The sequence below is a fragment of the Panthera pardus genome, unplaced genomic scaffold (genome assembly GCF_024362965.1).
Source record: "Panthera pardus isolate Hobbes unplaced genomic scaffold, ASM2436296v1 HiC_scaffold_16, whole genome shotgun sequence".
NCBI classification, from domain to species: Eukaryota; Metazoa; Chordata; class Mammalia; order Carnivora; family Felidae; genus Panthera; species Panthera pardus.
In genome coordinates, this window is record NW_026526721.1 from 1,468,277 (window position 1) to 1,484,120 (window position 15,844).

The following is a 15,844-nucleotide window of genomic DNA, read 5'->3' on the forward strand; positions in this document are numbered from 1 at the left end:
CTGTGGGGGGCCAGGGGTGGGGGGAGCTGTGTGCCCCTGAGGCTCGCCGCCCTGCTCCACAGACGGGACAGTGTGGCAGACAGAGCAGGCCCCACGGTGAGCTCCGGTCCCCAGCAGCCCAAAGGCTCGCCAAAGTCTTGGAAACTTAAAATCAGCAGGCTTGCGGGAGCCCCCTTCCCTCAAAGCACAGGGAGAATTCGCTGTCTTTGCAGGGGAAAATTTAGCTACTATCCTCCCAAATGACCAAGTATTTCAATCAATCCCAAAGGGTATCTTAGATTTGCACACATGAAAATCCAGCCACTGGTAGGAGACCCACGCCGCGACATGGCACGAACCCGTGCAGCTGTGAGGCACGTGCATCTAGAGACACGTGTTCTCCCTCCTAGTACACACGTGTCGGTCCCAGAACGATGGCAGTGGAAGGTCCAGACAGACGGCTGTGAGGAAAATGCCCACACAAGTACCAACACCTACTGCAGGGAACACATCAGAAAGTTAAAACATGCCACCGTTAGCAGCCCATTTCGCAGGAAAGGAAATCACTTTTCCCAAATTCGTCTCATTACAACTATTTACAAGAACACTACGATGGTAACGGAGAATTAGCTACTTGACGCTACATGATGGGCCCAGGTCTTACTCATGTTTTCTTCTTCTTCTACATCCATGGCAAAGTGCTTGTGAGGGTCTCTTGACTGGCGGAGACGGTTTCTGTCTGAAAGACAGCAAGAAAATGACTTTGAGCGTGCCCGTCGCAGGAGTACAGGGGGTAAGTCCGCTGTGCGGGAACCACTGCGACAGAAGTACAAGTGAGAGGAGAAGCCTTCACACGAGGAGGGCTACTCTGTCGTCCAGCACCGAACGCGGGGATGCGCCCACCGCTCTGGCACGGTCCAGGACACCGAAGGACCGCCAGCCGGGGCCGCGCTGCCAGGAGGGACGGCGGAGGTGGAAGGAGACACGGCAAGGGAGGCGCCCTCTGAGCGGGGCGGACCGTGCCGGGGACGGGGCCCTGGAGGGCAGGGAGGACGAGGACGGCTCGGAGACAGCCTTCCCATGGGACACAGTGAAGACACTTGATGTCACAACGGAAGACAACAGAGCCACACACACGCCAGCCCGTGCCATTGGCCATTGGCCATGCCAACGGTCACCACCGCCCAGAGCACTCTGGTCTGGCCGGAGCGGGGCCACTGCAGGATTTCCCCCCACTTCTTTTCTTCGTCCTGAACAGCACCTCGTGTGGGTGCCACTAAAGGGCACACGCAGCTGTTCAAGTCGGACCTAGCCCCTTAGCCACCTGTGACTTCCTTTGTTGGCAGGAGGAACCACAGGCACCCTCAAGGAACAATTACTCCGATTCTCCGACTACGAGCAAGTTCAAAGCCCCGTCTTCCTGAATACTGTGGCTGCGCTCTGCAAGGCTGTATGAATGCGTTATCCATAATAAAGGACCCCATCAGACGGCGAGCGAGGAAAAGACTGTAAATGTGCTGGCCACAATCTCTTTGCATAGAATAAAACCGAAATGAAACTTACACTGTAAGCCACTAAAAGGCAAATCCAGTGCTTTCAGGATAACGGTAACGAAAACGTGCTGAAATAGGCACATGTGTCGTGAATATCCCTCACGTATCTAAAATGTGTGTTTTCATGACAATCGCTTGTTAATAATGGCGAATCCCAACATATAACTGGCAAATTTGTTGCTAAAAGTTACATGGGTTCCTATTTAGAACCCTTTATCTATTCAAGTAATCTCTGCCCCCACGTGGGACTCAAACCCGCGACCCCGAAGTGAAGACCTGCTCGTCCCCCTGACTGAGCTGCCGGGGGCCCTCTATTTAGAGTCCTTTATTCAAGAAAGTGTTCCACGTGGTTTCAAAAGCATTGCTATTTTGTATTGATTCATTACTTCATGATGTATTTGCTGAAGATGTATTTGGTGCAAAGCACAGGGTAGATACTATAAAACCTAAACGGATCAAGTAGATTCTGCAATTGAGAAATTTAAATATAAATATCACCTGAGTAGCTGGTCATATTAAGGATTATTAATTGTTTCAGGGGTGGAAATGGTGCTGAAATTTTAGTGATATATTCTGAAGTACTTACACACAAAATGGTAACATCTGGGGTTTATTACTATAAACTAGCACACAGTGCGAGTGCAGGGAACAGCAGACGGTGTCCGGGTGGCACAGAGGGGTCGTGCTGGTGTGCTGATGCCCGCTGAAGGGCACGAAGGCTTCCATTTGCAATTCTGAATTTGCACGTGCTTTAACATTCCCTTAATAGTGTTTTAATAGAGAGGAACTTCCTCGAGGTCCAAAGTGGGAGGGAAGAGGTCGTCACGGGGTAAACCACAATTCGCCCTCGGTGGAACACAGGTGCTCTGAGGGGTCACTCGCTGGGAAGACGGGTATGTGACGGCTAGCCCGAGCGAGAGGGCAGGCCGGGGGCACACCCTGAAGACGGCCGGCAGGTGGCCTGCAGGAAAGCACACAGTCACAGGGCACGTCAGAGGAACCCCAACTATTGACTCTGGACACACACTCACACCCCGCAGGGCACTCTGTTCTTACTGGCTGAACACCGGTTTCAAAACAGCAGAAGGGATGTGCACAGTGGCCAGTGGAGCAGGGTCATCTTTCCTTTCCTCTAGCTCAGTACAAGCAACTCTCCTGGACATGACGTCTAAAGCGAACATCGGAAAGGCTCTGGGGGGAGGGAAGAAGGCAGGCCAGGTCACAGACCAGGTCGCAGACGAGCTGGGACCAAGGAACTGTGCAGCAGGGAGCCCCCGGGCCTGCTTTTTGCATCGTTATCCCAGACCGGGAGCCGAAGACCTGGTAACCTGGAAACACCGAGAGACAGACAGAGACAACACACACGAACCAAACAAGAACTGACTGTGGCCAAAGGTCCAAGACAGGCACCCGCCAGCTCGACAGGCAACTGACGGAGCAAACGCCCCCCCCGGCCGGACCCCACCCTCCCAGCTGCACCGCACAGTCAGGGCTGACACTCGGGGAGCCTGCCAAGGTGCCCATCTCATCCCCACTGGGGGTGTCAGGGGAGGCCCAGCTGGGAGACAAGACTCGCCTCCACCTGGCAACGTCAGTGGAGGCCACGGAAGAGCGGCAACCTGGGAACTGTCGGCGGTGGCCTGCGGGGAACCTGGACCCGCACGGCAGTGATGGGGGGGGCCCTCCCCTGACAGAGAGAGCGGCGTGAGAGAAAGTCAGCGGAAACAGGAAGCTCCAGTAAGACTCTTGGAACATAATCCGTCCAGGTTTCAAAGCAAAAATCATTCATCCTACGGAGAGCCACAAAGATCTCTAACTGAATGAAAAAACACGATCAACAGAATGCCAACCCAGAGATGTTCCAATTACTGGAAAAAGATTTTAAAGCGGCCGTCACCAAAAAGAAGGAAGCGAGGAGTAAGTCTAACTGATTTTAGCGGCTGGTTGAGCAGCACCGGTCAGCAGGCCGGCGTGGAGTCGGTGAGGGACAGACGCGCAGAACAAGGGACCTAGCGAGAGGCCTGACCAACAGGTCACGCTGTGGACGACGGTGCCAGCGAGCGGCCGTGGAGGAGGAACGGTGCTGTCCACAGACGGTGCCGGAGCCCCGGGGCACCCAAGTCTGCACCCTGCATGGGACCCACTCAAAATGGACCAGGGGCTTCAATGAGAAACAACGAATTCACAGGAGAAAACCCTCAGGGTCTCGGATGAGGCAAAGAGCCTGCAGACTGGCACCCAATACACGACCCGTGACAGGAAACGCTGACAAACTGGGCTCCTCCAAAGGAAACACTCCTGCTTGAGACCCTATCGAGGAGACACAAAGACAGGCCACAGATGGGGAGAAAAGGGTTGACAGCCACGTATCCAAATAGAACACACATGAGATTCTCAAAACTAAACGATAAAACAAGCCCGTCAGAAAACGGACAGGAGACATGAACAGCCAGTATCATCATAGAGGATATACGTGGAGAGAGAGATGGCAAGTAAGCACCCGACACGGGTCCGCGACCGTCAGCCCCGGGGAAATGCAGCTTCAACCACGTGAGGCACCACCGCACACCCGTGAGAGCGGCTCGCATACAAAACGGTGACCACCGCACACGCGGGCACGGACGCAGACAAACCGGATCCCTCGCACGTGGCCGGCGGGACCGGAACACGGGGCGGCCGCTCTGGAGAGCAGTTGGTTGGGCAGCTTCTTAAAAACTGAACATGGGCATTTTATCCCAGAGAGATGAAGACACGGTTCACGTACACACTGTGTCCGGGGGTACCTGGCTGGCTTGGTTGTGAAAGCGTGCAACTTTTGAACTCACGAGTTCAAGCCCCACGTCAGGTGAAGAGATTACTAAAAAAAAAATTTTGTAATAAACATGAGTGTTTATAGCAACTTGATTCCTAATAGTCCCAAACTGGGGAAAACCCAGACGCCCTTCAACAGGTGAATGATTAAATAAAATGTGGCCCATCCATACCATGGAACACTATGTGGCAATGAAAAGGAGCAGACTATTGATATACACAACAGTCCGGAGGGATCGCCGGAGAATAGGGCTTCCTGGAAAAAACCAATCTCGTGGCCACTGCATGGACCCATGTATATTCCATTGATACGTAACATTCTTGAAATGAGAAAACTGTACAAATGGGGAACAGGTTAGCGGTCATCAGGGTTTGGGGAGGCTGTGGGTGTGGCTATAAAAGGGCAACAGGAGGGATCCGTGTGGTAAAAGGACGTCCTGGATCTTGACTGTATGGAGGTCAACATCCTCATCGCAGGGTGCACCGTGTAAAGCAAATATGGGCTCTCTCTCGTGTCATTTCCTTACGGCTATGTGTGGATCTACGTGATCTCAAGATAAGAAGATGAATTAAGAGTAAGCAGAAGGCACACTACACAATTAAGCAACCCCCGGTCCGTGGAGGGCTCCCCTGGAGGTCTGGGACGATGAGGGTCCCCCTTGCAACAGTAATGACGGTGAGTCCGAGCGCAATGGTGCCGGGCTCTAACGGGGCTCACCTGACCTGTAGAGCTCACCTTGTTCACCTGCCCTTACATATTAAAACCCTAAAAAAAGGACACGGGAAATGTCTCACAGTAGAAAATGATCAGGCTGTGCCCGGGGGCGTGTGGTACATGCACATTAAGAATGGCAGCCAAAAATCTCCTGCAGAGCAGAAGTCAACATTTTTGGCTTCTACAAATGCCAACTCTTATACCAAAGGTTATAAAACAAAGCAAAATAATAAATGCAAGCACTTTAGGGCATTTCACGTAACCGTTTTTCTTTCATTCTGCAAAGCACTTCTTCTGGCCTGGACTACAAACACATTAAGAATTAAAGCTCCACAAAAATCCCATACGGAACACAATTCCAGGAACGGCCAATTAGAGAAAAGCTTTATTTGACAGCAGTGTTTAAATAATTTCCTCCTTTTTCGGAATGCCCCTGCAGCAGTAGGAACTAAGCTAGGCTTGGGGGGCACCAAGGTGTGAAAAGACTACTCAAGTTGCCATCAAAGGACCTGGATTTAAGTGTAACCGCATTCCAGTTAGAATCGCGACAGAACTAGGCCAGCTGGTTCTAAAGCTTATGTGGAGAAATGAACAAGTCCGAACAGCCACAAACACTAACTAGGGAAGCGATGAGGCAGGGCCGGACCTCCCAGACCGGACACAGTGCGGTGTCAACGCCCAAAACAGCATGCGTGGTTCGCAGACGACCCATCGGTGTGATGGCGGCCAAGTCCAGGGTCACAACAAGCACACCCCAGAACTCACTGCGCGGACAACGCGGTGCCCCGAGTCAGTAACGAGTACTTCCTAACAAACGGGACTGGACGTGGGGTGACCGCATGCAAGAACTGACTTCAAATGGCACGATTCAACCCGCTATGTTTTATTTCTCAGGTGGCGGGTGGCAGACAGTTATCTGCTGTATTATTGTACCTTTGTAGATGCACATGTTGTAACACGAAGTACACAACATGTGTGTAAAAAGAACGTTCCTCTTGTCTTCTGACAGTACCCTTATCTCTCCACCAGGGAGAGGGAAGCTGGGCATGTTCCTACCTCTTCATGCCCTCCCCTCCCTTTGGGAAAAACGATATTCTGGAATAAATATAAAGAACATGACTTACTTGTACTAAAGATGTGCCGGAACAGGAATATTCTCTATTGTACTGCTATACTATCTTTAGGAATTCACTAAAAATGTATAGATTTAAAAAAAATGTTTAAGACAAGCAGTAAACTTGGTTAAAATTACTAGCAATTATTGCTGGATTTTATCCATTTTTATTCTCAAAACAAAATGGTTTTAAGAAAATTTGTACATATTACTTGTGGTTGTTACGGGTTTTATTTTTAACAGCCATACACTGCAAGTTTTTAAAAAGAGGAGTGTTAAAATGGAGGTTATTGGTGTTGATTCTTTACTATAAATCAAGCAACGTGCTAAAGTCTAGATTAATTTTATAACTGTAGCAAAAATATTAAATGATGATTTAATTATGTACCAAAGGTAACCGAAATATAAAATTCTTAAATCATTTCAAGGAAAATAACCTGAAATTCAACACCTTAATCATGTATGTTTAGAGAATAAATTTCATGATTTGTATTTTGCTTTCACTATTATACAGACAAAATACTATCACTGAAGTATCTGAAACATTCAATTTATAACATTTACAATAAAATATTTTTTTTCTAGGCAACCATCCAAGTAATGGATGTTCAATTACCCTTCAGAGATTCTGCATGCTTTGAACAAGATATGGCAGGCTGTGCATAGGAAATGAAGTTCATGCATTACTGCTACAAACGTTTTTTCTAATGAAATGCAACTTGGAATACTTAAAATAAGCACAGCAACCAACAACAACAACAAAAACCCTCCTCGAACTAATAAGTAATTATAGCTAGGTTGCAGTATAAAAGGTTAACATACCAAAGTCAATTGCTTTCCCAGATACCAGCAATAAATATATGGAATTTGAAATAAAAAATAAAATACTGTTTACATTAGCGCCCCCCAAAAATAAAACATTTAGGTATAAACCTAACAATATGTACAAGACCTATATGAGGAAAACTATAAAACTCTAACAAAATCAAAGACCTAAATTAACGCAGAGATATTCCATGTTCATGGATAGGAAGACTCAATACTGTGAAGATGTCAGTTCTTCCCAACTTGGTCTGTCTGTAGATTGAATGTGATCCCCATCAAAAGCCCAGCAAGTCATTTTGTGGCTATTGACAAACCGATTCTAAAGTTTATAGACAGACAAAACACCCAGAATAGCCAACACAATGTTGAAAAAGAACAAAGTTGGAGGACCGACACTACTGACTTCAGGACTCACTGTAAAGCTACAGTGATCAAGACAGTGTGGTGGTAGAGAAAGGACACGCAGATCGATCCATGGGACAGAACGGAGAACCCAGAAGGAGAGCCACACAGAGACAGCCAACGGATCCCTGACAAAGGAGCAAAGGCAATCAAGGGGGCAAAGAGTCTCTTCCACAAGGGGCGCTCGAAGGGGAATCTGGACGCAGACCTTCCACTGTTCACAACAGTTCACTCACAAAGGATCTCAGACCCAAATGTAGAACGTAGGATCGTAGACCCAAAACTATCAAACGCCTGGAAGATGATACAGGAGAAATCCTCGGGGACCTTGGACAGGGGGACGACTTTTTAGATACAACACCAAAGGTACAACCTAATTGATAAGCTGGACTGAGTCAAAATGTAAAATCTCTGTTCTGCGAAAGACACTGGTAAGAGATGAGCAGACAAGCCAGAGGCTGGGAGAAATATTTGCCACACGTATATCTGATAAAAGAAGATATATCCAAAATACACAAACACTTAAAACTCAGCAATAAGAAAACGGACAACCCGATTAAAAAGTAGGCCAAAGACCCGAAGAGACACCTCACCAGAGAAGACATACAGACGTCACACGTCATCAGGGAAATGAAAATGAGGAGGGCACCTGTTGGGATGAGCATTGGGTGTTGTATGGATAGCAATTTGACAATAAATTTCATATTAAAAAAAAAAGAAAGAAAATGAAAACGACAACGACGTCACCGTGCACCCGTGAGAACGGCCACAACCCAGAACCCCGACAACACGGATCGCTGGCGGGGACGCGGAGCAGAAGGAACGCTCCCTCACTGCTGGCGGGAAAGCAGAGAGGGGCAGCCGCCGCGGAGGAAGGTTTGCCGGTTTCTTACAAAACCGAACACGCTCTGACCATACGACCCAGCGGTCGTGCTCCTTGAGGTCTACCCAGAGGAGGTGAACGTTCACGTCCACACGACAACCCGCAGGCGGATGTTTACGGCAGCTTTATTCATAACTGCCAGACCTTGGAAGCAACCAAGGTGCCCTTCGGGAGGTGATGGGCAAACACACGGGTGCGTCCAGATGACGGGATGGTATTCGGCGCTAAGAAGGAGCGGGCCGTCACGCCACGAAGACATGGAGGGTGCGCAGGTGCATCTCACTAAGAGAAAGCAGCCAATCTGAAAAGGCTGCATCCTGTACGATTCTATCTGTGCGACGCCCTGGAAAAGGTGGGACCATGGAGGCAACAGCAAGGTCAGGGGTTGCCAGGGGTGGTGGGGGTGGTGTGGATAAATGGGTAGAATGCGGAGATTTTTAGGGCAGTGAAAACAAGCTCTGTGATACTATGATGGTGGACACGTGTTATCACACATTCGTGCAAACCCACAGATAGTAGCCAACATCATAAGATGCCAGTGCCAGTGCACTGGCCAGTGCCAGTAAGGTGCCAGTGCAGGCTGTCCACTGTAAGAGGCACACCGTTGAGGTGGTGGGTGTTGGTAATGCAGGAGGTGGCGTTTGGCAGGGTCGGGGGGGCGGTAAATCTGCACTTCTCCTCAATTCTGCTGTGAATCAAAATCTGCTCTAAAAACGCGAAGTCTTAGTTTTTTTAAAAAAAGGCACAGCGATGCATAACAGCACTCATCATGTCAGCAGGGGAACACTGAAGAGAAGGGGAATCTACCGAATCAGAAGAGCACAGGCAGACGCATCAGGAGGACAAACACTACAGTGACCCCCTTTGCCATCGGACAAATGAAAGGAGCTGCAGCCCTGTCACTGCGGGCAAAGTCCCCCGTCCCGTTAATGCTGAGGGCACGGGTGGCACCTCGGGGTAGAGGGTGCAGGGGCGTTGCTGCGGGGGAGGCGGGAGGGCCCCGCGAGGCCTGGCGCACAGGAGACCCTGGCGTCTTCTGGATCGGCTGCAGGCTTGGTAGTGATTGCACCAACGCAAATGTGGGTAAATGTGTCCCCTCTGCAGTCTTACCTGCCCTGCGCACATGCAGCCGGTGTTCAAGCCTGGCACCTCCAGCCACCCGGGTTCTCTCTCCTCCCCCCCACCCCCCGCCAGCTCTTCTCCCAAAGTAAGCACCACACATCCCAGCCTCCCCACCTCTGCCCCGTCCCGTGCACCGGGCATCTCGAGCTGGGGCCCCGCGCATCCTCCCTGTGGCGCGGCCGCTGTCTGCCGCTGGGGCCCTGGAATCGGACATCGCCCCCACACCGCGGCAGGGTGTCTCATAAAGGTCACCAGGAAGTCCTGCAGCACTCGGACCCACACCCACAGGCTCCCCCACCACCTGCTGGAGCCGGGGGGCCACCTCTCCCCGTACAGGGGGACGCCCTGGTCCCTCCTCACCACGCCCATCCCAGGGGCATCCTCAGCACCCTGCCAGCTGCTTTTCCACACGGAATCGCATGATCTCCGGTCACCAGACCTGCCCTGCTTTTCCCCCAGATCATTGCAGGCTGCACCTCCTCACAGTCCTCCACCCGGGAGAGGGTCTGCCACTGTCCTAAGCCAGAGCGTCACTCTTCACCTCCCTCCACTCACCGAGGCCTGTGATGTGCAGCCTGCCTCCCCACTTGCCGCCGGCCTCCCCCACTAGGCTGTGAGGCCAGGCACCTCGGCCTCCTGGCCTCTACATGCCCAGCACCCGCCTGTGAGGATGGGCCCGACGAGCGACCCCAAGCTCTCCACGTCCAGCTCCTTCTCCAGAGCCCTGCCTTTGTGTCAGATACACGGGGCTCACCGCAGCTCAGACAACCTAGCCGAGCCCCGCAGCTGGTCAGGAGTCCCCACCTCCAGCGCCTGCCCCGTCCCAGGGGCTTAACCTGCTGCTACAGCTGTTTCCCCTAAATAGGCCGCACTTTGCTCTGAGACCACAAACACCCCAGATGGCCGGCGGCCTACTGGACGGGAGCACGATGTGCTGGCTCCTCTCGGGTTCCATCCGCTCCGTGTCTGCTGCTCTAATGAGGGCCATGTGTTGGTCTTTGCCAGAAGGAAAGACACAGGATTTTATCAATTTTTCCTAATTTATAACTTTTACTAAAACGTGCCAACTAGATGTCAACTTGTCCAAAAACAGATGAGCTACTGTTAACAACCAGGACCTTATTAGAGAACACAAAGCCCCCAGCCGCTGAGCCGGGCCGCATTCAGCACGGCGGCATGGGGAGACAGCGACCAGAGAAGTTCCCACACTGGGCACCCCGCCGAGGAGCCGGCCAGCAGCAAGCACACGGGCCCAAAGCAGAGGGCGAGGACGGAGACAGCCTTGGCAAAGACGAGAGCCCCAGATTTCCAACATGCTTCTAGTCACTTGCTTCCACCCAAGGATGCAAACCTGCTGTCTAGGGTTTTCCTGACATGGCCAACAGAGCACCCCAAACACGTGTGACTTCTCCCCCAGCACAGCCTTGCACGTGAGCCCCACCACGGCAGGCTCCCAGGCTTGTGACCACTGGAGCCATAGATGCTACGTGCCCAGAAGGCCCTGGGCCACCGCTGAGGCCACCACACTGCTCCCAGAAGGCCCCAGGCCATTGCTGCAGCCTCCCCACTGCTCCCAGAAGGCCCCAGGACCACCGCTGCGGCCGCCCCACTGCTCCCAGAAGGCCCTGGGCCAAGGCTGCGGCTGCCCCACTGCTCCAGAAGGCCCACTGCTCCCCCAGAACCAGTCCCAGTGCCCATCCCCCTGAGCGCTCCTCTCTGGCCGGACCCCCCTGCCCTTCCCAGCAGGCCTCAGAGCTGATCCTCTGTGCCTCCTGGTGTGCAAGATGGGGGCGTCCTGTCTGCGGTGACCCCAACTAATCACATCTTGACTCCTGCTTGTATCTCTATTAGCAGCTTTCTCGAAAACGTGTCTAAAGTTAAGTACTAACTTTCCTCTTGAGTCCTTAAATCAGAAATAGTTGTAAACAAAGCAGCTGTGATCTGGTTCCCACCAATGTGAAAGGTTATCTTCTGAGTACAACTCATGATTAAGAAATGTTTTCCCAGTATCTATGATTATTACTCTCCTCTTACATGGGTCATAAGGGCCTTGTTCAAGGTCACACTCCACCGGAAGCCTGACGCACTTATGTGTGGCCTGCAGGATGGCTATTAGCAGGTGGAGGGGGGTGCTGGTGTGATGGTCCCAGCGAGCCCGGTTCAATTTCTAGCCAGGAGGCCTCCTGCAAGGCTCTCGGGGCTCCGGGTCTCTCTGGTCAGTAACGCTCACAGCATGTGGCCCGGTCCCTGCACGCGGAGAGCACCGCGGGTGTCGGCCATTCGCCACCACTGTGCAGAGCAGGCCAGCACAGATGCTTCGCCACGTCCCATCGCCTGAGGCTGTTTTTGGTAAATCAGATCTCCAGGCTCACTTGACACAACAAGAGACAGACAGTAATTGAAGCAGAGATACTGAGACAACAGCAGACAAGTGCAGGGGATTGATTGTGTCCACACTATAAATTCCACAGCACACAGTAGAAAGGCTGCTTATTCATACTTTCCAGGGACTTAGAGTCATTCTTTTTTTTAAGATTTTCAAAAAAAATATTGTTTTTGGTTTATATATTTATTTTGAGAGAGAGGGGAGAGTATGAGCAGAGGAGAGGCAGAGAGAGAGAGAGGGAGAGAGAGAATCCCAAGCAGGCTCTGCACTGCCAGTGCAGAGCCCGACGTGGGGCTTGAACTCATAAACTGTGAGATCAGGACCTGAGCTGAAATCAAGAGTCAAATGCTTAACCGACTGAGCCACCCAGGAGCCCCAGCATTAAAGTAATTCTTAAAGAAATATATTTTCAAAGTCAAGTCTCAAGTTCGCCTCTAAGCAGTACCCTTGCATGTGCGGTCCATGAACTCTGCACTCGACAGCACAATGACTACGTTAGAGGATGAGAAACCAGAGTCGGGTGGGGCATCGCATGCAAACAATCAGCCAACAAAAGTGCATCTTACTTATGTAAAAGCCAGTTATATTACGAGTTAAAATCCTATCCGGGAAGATTTTCAGTAAACCAGTGTTCTAGACACGTGAGCCCGGGAACCGCCCCCTTACACGTAACCAGCTCACCCAGCTGAGCACTGGACTGGCTGCACAGAACAGAGCAGCCAGGACCGAGTCACTCGCAGTCAGCACCTCGCACAGCCGGGCATGGTCATGGTCACGAAGCAATGAAGCCCAGAACCGCACGGGGCCACACGCAGCACCAAGTCGGAGCAGGAGAATGGGCCGACTGGTGTGCCCACAAACACAAAACACAAAGACAACTTGCTTTGGGGCTCACACAGCCTGAGGCCCAGTCCTCACCCAGCCCCTGATCCACACCCGGGGGGCCACGGGTGTGATGGCAGGTGCCAGAGGGAGAGCACCTCCAGGAAAGGCTGACTTCTTCCATCAGCTCTGCCGAGTCCCCTGGATAAATGGCCGTGCATCTCCCTGCACATCCAGGGGCCCTGGAGCGCCCCTGTCAGAAGGCAGCACCTTCTAGATGACCCTGAGGGAGGGAGGGGTGGGAGTAGGGGGTGGGACGGACTCAGTGACCTCCCTGTGCCAGCCCACCTGGAAATAAGAGCCACGTCTCCTCAGGCGATCTTTCAATAGCCTTTATAGTCAATAATACAAACACAAACACCCGATTTAAAAAATGGTACACAAACAGGAACAAAACTTATAGAAGAATAAATGTAAATGGGCTTTGATAAGCTTCTTAGTTGTACCTCTTTGTAAGTAAGCAAAGAAAGATGTCAGTTGTCAAGCTGTCAGAGAGCATTAACGTCACAGGTTGGCTGAGTACAGGGAAGGGTCCCCGTACGGTGAACAGAAATGAGTGGCCTCCACGAAGGCCAAGGCCATGCCTCCTGCGGGAACACCTGGCCTGACTGGCCTTCTCCATGCTGGTGTCTGGGAGGGGGTAAAACCATCCCAAGGTTCAGCAGGACCGGGTGGGAGAGAGCAGGGGGCTGTAGGAGGTGCTCCAGGCAAACCCCACCGAGCAGGAGGGCTCTGAGCAGCTAGCACCGCGGTGGGGTGGGGGTCTTCGAGTGTGTGCTCACCTCCCAGGGGGACGCTGGGAAGGCCCGAAGCACGAGTCAGCACTACTGGGCTCCCACCATAATAACACAACACGAAGACTGAACTGCCACTAACCTTCGAAGTCTGATTCCAGTTCTAACAACTGGACGAAACTATGAAGACTGCTTAGATTCAAAGAAACTATGAAGACTGCTTAGATTCAAAGGTTTAGCTAAAAGAATTACGACCTTTGCAGGGCACCTGGGTGGCTCAGTCGGTTAAGCGTCAGACTTCGGCTCAGGTCACCATCTCGTGGTCTGTGAGTTCGAGCCCCGCGTCGGGCTCTGTGCTGACGGCTCAGAGCCTGGAGCCTGCTCAGGATTCTGTGTCTCCCTCTCTCTTTGCCCCTCCCCCTGCTTGCTCTCTGTCTCTCTCAAAAATAAATAAAACGTTTTTAAGAACTAAAAAAAAAGAATGATCACTTTTCCTTTTTCATGAAGTTAATCTTGCACCTGTATCTCCGATGTCTTACAATAAGCACTGCTTCCATAATGACAAAAAGGGAGTTTTCATTCTGAGCCACTGTCCTACACATGCCTTACTTTGCAGACTCTGAAAGCGGGCTGGGAAGTCGCAGACCCCCGTCTGAAGCCGGTGGGCTCGGTCTCCACAGTCCCCTGTGCTGCAGCCCCTGACAGAGCCGCACACGTCCCGCAGGTGTAACAGCGAATACCGGATGCCTTGCAGACCCACACGACGTCGGAGCTCAGAGAGACGTTGCAAGTGGCCGAACCACACGCAGAACTAAAACCTGCCGGGCAGACGACAAGCCAGCGGGATGTGGCTACCCGGGGGCACAGTGAGGCAGGGCCACACGGTGACCTTGGGGCAGGCCCCCCAACTCGCCAGGAGCCTCCGTAGACGGACATCGCTGGTACCAGGGGACCAAAGGAGTCTGAGCACTGAGGCGATCTGCAAATCTGAGGCATCATTCCACTCGATCAGCACCATTACACATACTATTCTAAACGTGTCTGTTTTATACCTAGCAAACACACAGAAACGAGTCTGCCTGAGATGAAATTCTGTGGTTTACGAGGTCCCCACAAACCCCTCGGATGGCCGCCCGCTCTCTCCCGCACTGTCCCACGGCCGCCGCAGAAGGGGCTCCAGAGGACGAGCGAGAACCCCCGGGATGGAGCCAGCGATCCCCCCAGACCTGGGGTGTAAGAGGCCCCACACGAGGGCAGGGTGCATACTCCGGCTGGGGATATCCGTCACGAGGCTCCCGGGCCGCCCGCCCAGGCTGCGCCCCATGACGTGGTGGGCAAAGACGCAGGGCTCTCTCCCTGGGGAGGCGCTGCGTTCTTCGTCGCGCGCGCTGTGCCTCCAGGCCTGGCCACGCAGCCGCCTGTGTGCCGCTCTGTGTTCTCGCCCACCCTCCTCTGCTGGACCGGCACGGGGGCGACCCCCTGCGTGACTCCCGAACCTTCTGGCAAAGAACAAAAAGAAGCCTGAAGCCACGGGTGACGGACGGCAGGGGCCGGCTCTGTCTCAGAGCACTGGGGTTGCGCCTCACGCGGTCATGCCCTCTGGCCCTCTCCCCTCGCACTGCCTGCCTGTGCTCGCAGGTGCACGTGCACGGACCGCCGTGCTCACTCTCCTTTGCGGCCTCCCCTGCTCCCCAGCATGGCATGCCTGAGCAAATGCACACGCGTTTTTGAAGCCTGATTCCAGAACAACAAAACGTTACCAGCTCAGAATCGACTATGGTGGAAGAAAAGCCTTCACAGAGCATTGTTGTTATAACCATGCTTTGTCCTTCAAAATGGACGCACGCTAGCAACGCATTTGCAACACAGTCTCTATTTGCTCTACTTAGCACAACCTAATTAAAATCTCGCTTATCTGAAAAACACACTGTATTTTCTGGAATCAGGAAAAGAAGCCGACGTGAACGATATTTTCAATGTGAACACTAATAATTACACTAAGAACAGGCAGTGTTCAGATTTGAGCCAATTTTCATACTATTTTCCAGAACAACCTCACAAACCTTACTCTACAGGTTTGCTTTACGATTTCAACTGTCGACCTGGAGCGTCTCTGACTTTCGCTAAAGCGTCCCCTCTGGCTGAAGGAGCTCTTCCCAAGCAAGCAGGGTCCCCACCTGTGCCGGGAAGCCCCTCAGCATGAAAGCCACGAAGTGCACATACATCTGTCACAACAGGTTCTAGAAAACCTAGGCCTTCTATCTTCTGCTGTTGTTCACTGTTGGGGTGCAGGGCTCAGCAACTGTCTGCGCATGGGCCCTTCTCCTGGAAGACAGGCGACGTCGATTCCTGCCAGAGACGGGGGAAGAGCCATCCCCTCCTCCCCAACACACAGAGCAGAGCAGAGTGCATCACACAAATCCACCCTCCTCGTCCAC

The 15,844-nt window shown here is 52.3% G+C and overlaps 1 protein-coding gene across 12 annotated transcripts in view; it reads right to left on the minus strand.

Annotated features, from left to right (window-relative positions):
- ADARB1 (adenosine deaminase RNA specific B1) overlaps positions 1–15,844 on the minus strand; it is a 139,062-nt gene that overhangs the window by 48,986 nt on the left and 74,232 nt on the right. For 11 of the 12 annotated variants that reach the window (XR_008422386.1, XR_008422387.1, XM_053902971.1 and 8 more), the window contains one exon: positions 644–718. Coding sequence is in view for 10 of the 12 variants with exons in the window: in XM_053902965.1 (XP_053758940.1) it covers positions 644–718 (75 nt within the window). In the remaining 2 variants the exon portion in view is untranslated. Of the gene's footprint in view, positions 1–642; positions 719–15,844 lie in introns of all 12 variants that reach the window. The other variant, XM_053902968.1, reaches the window with a different exon arrangement.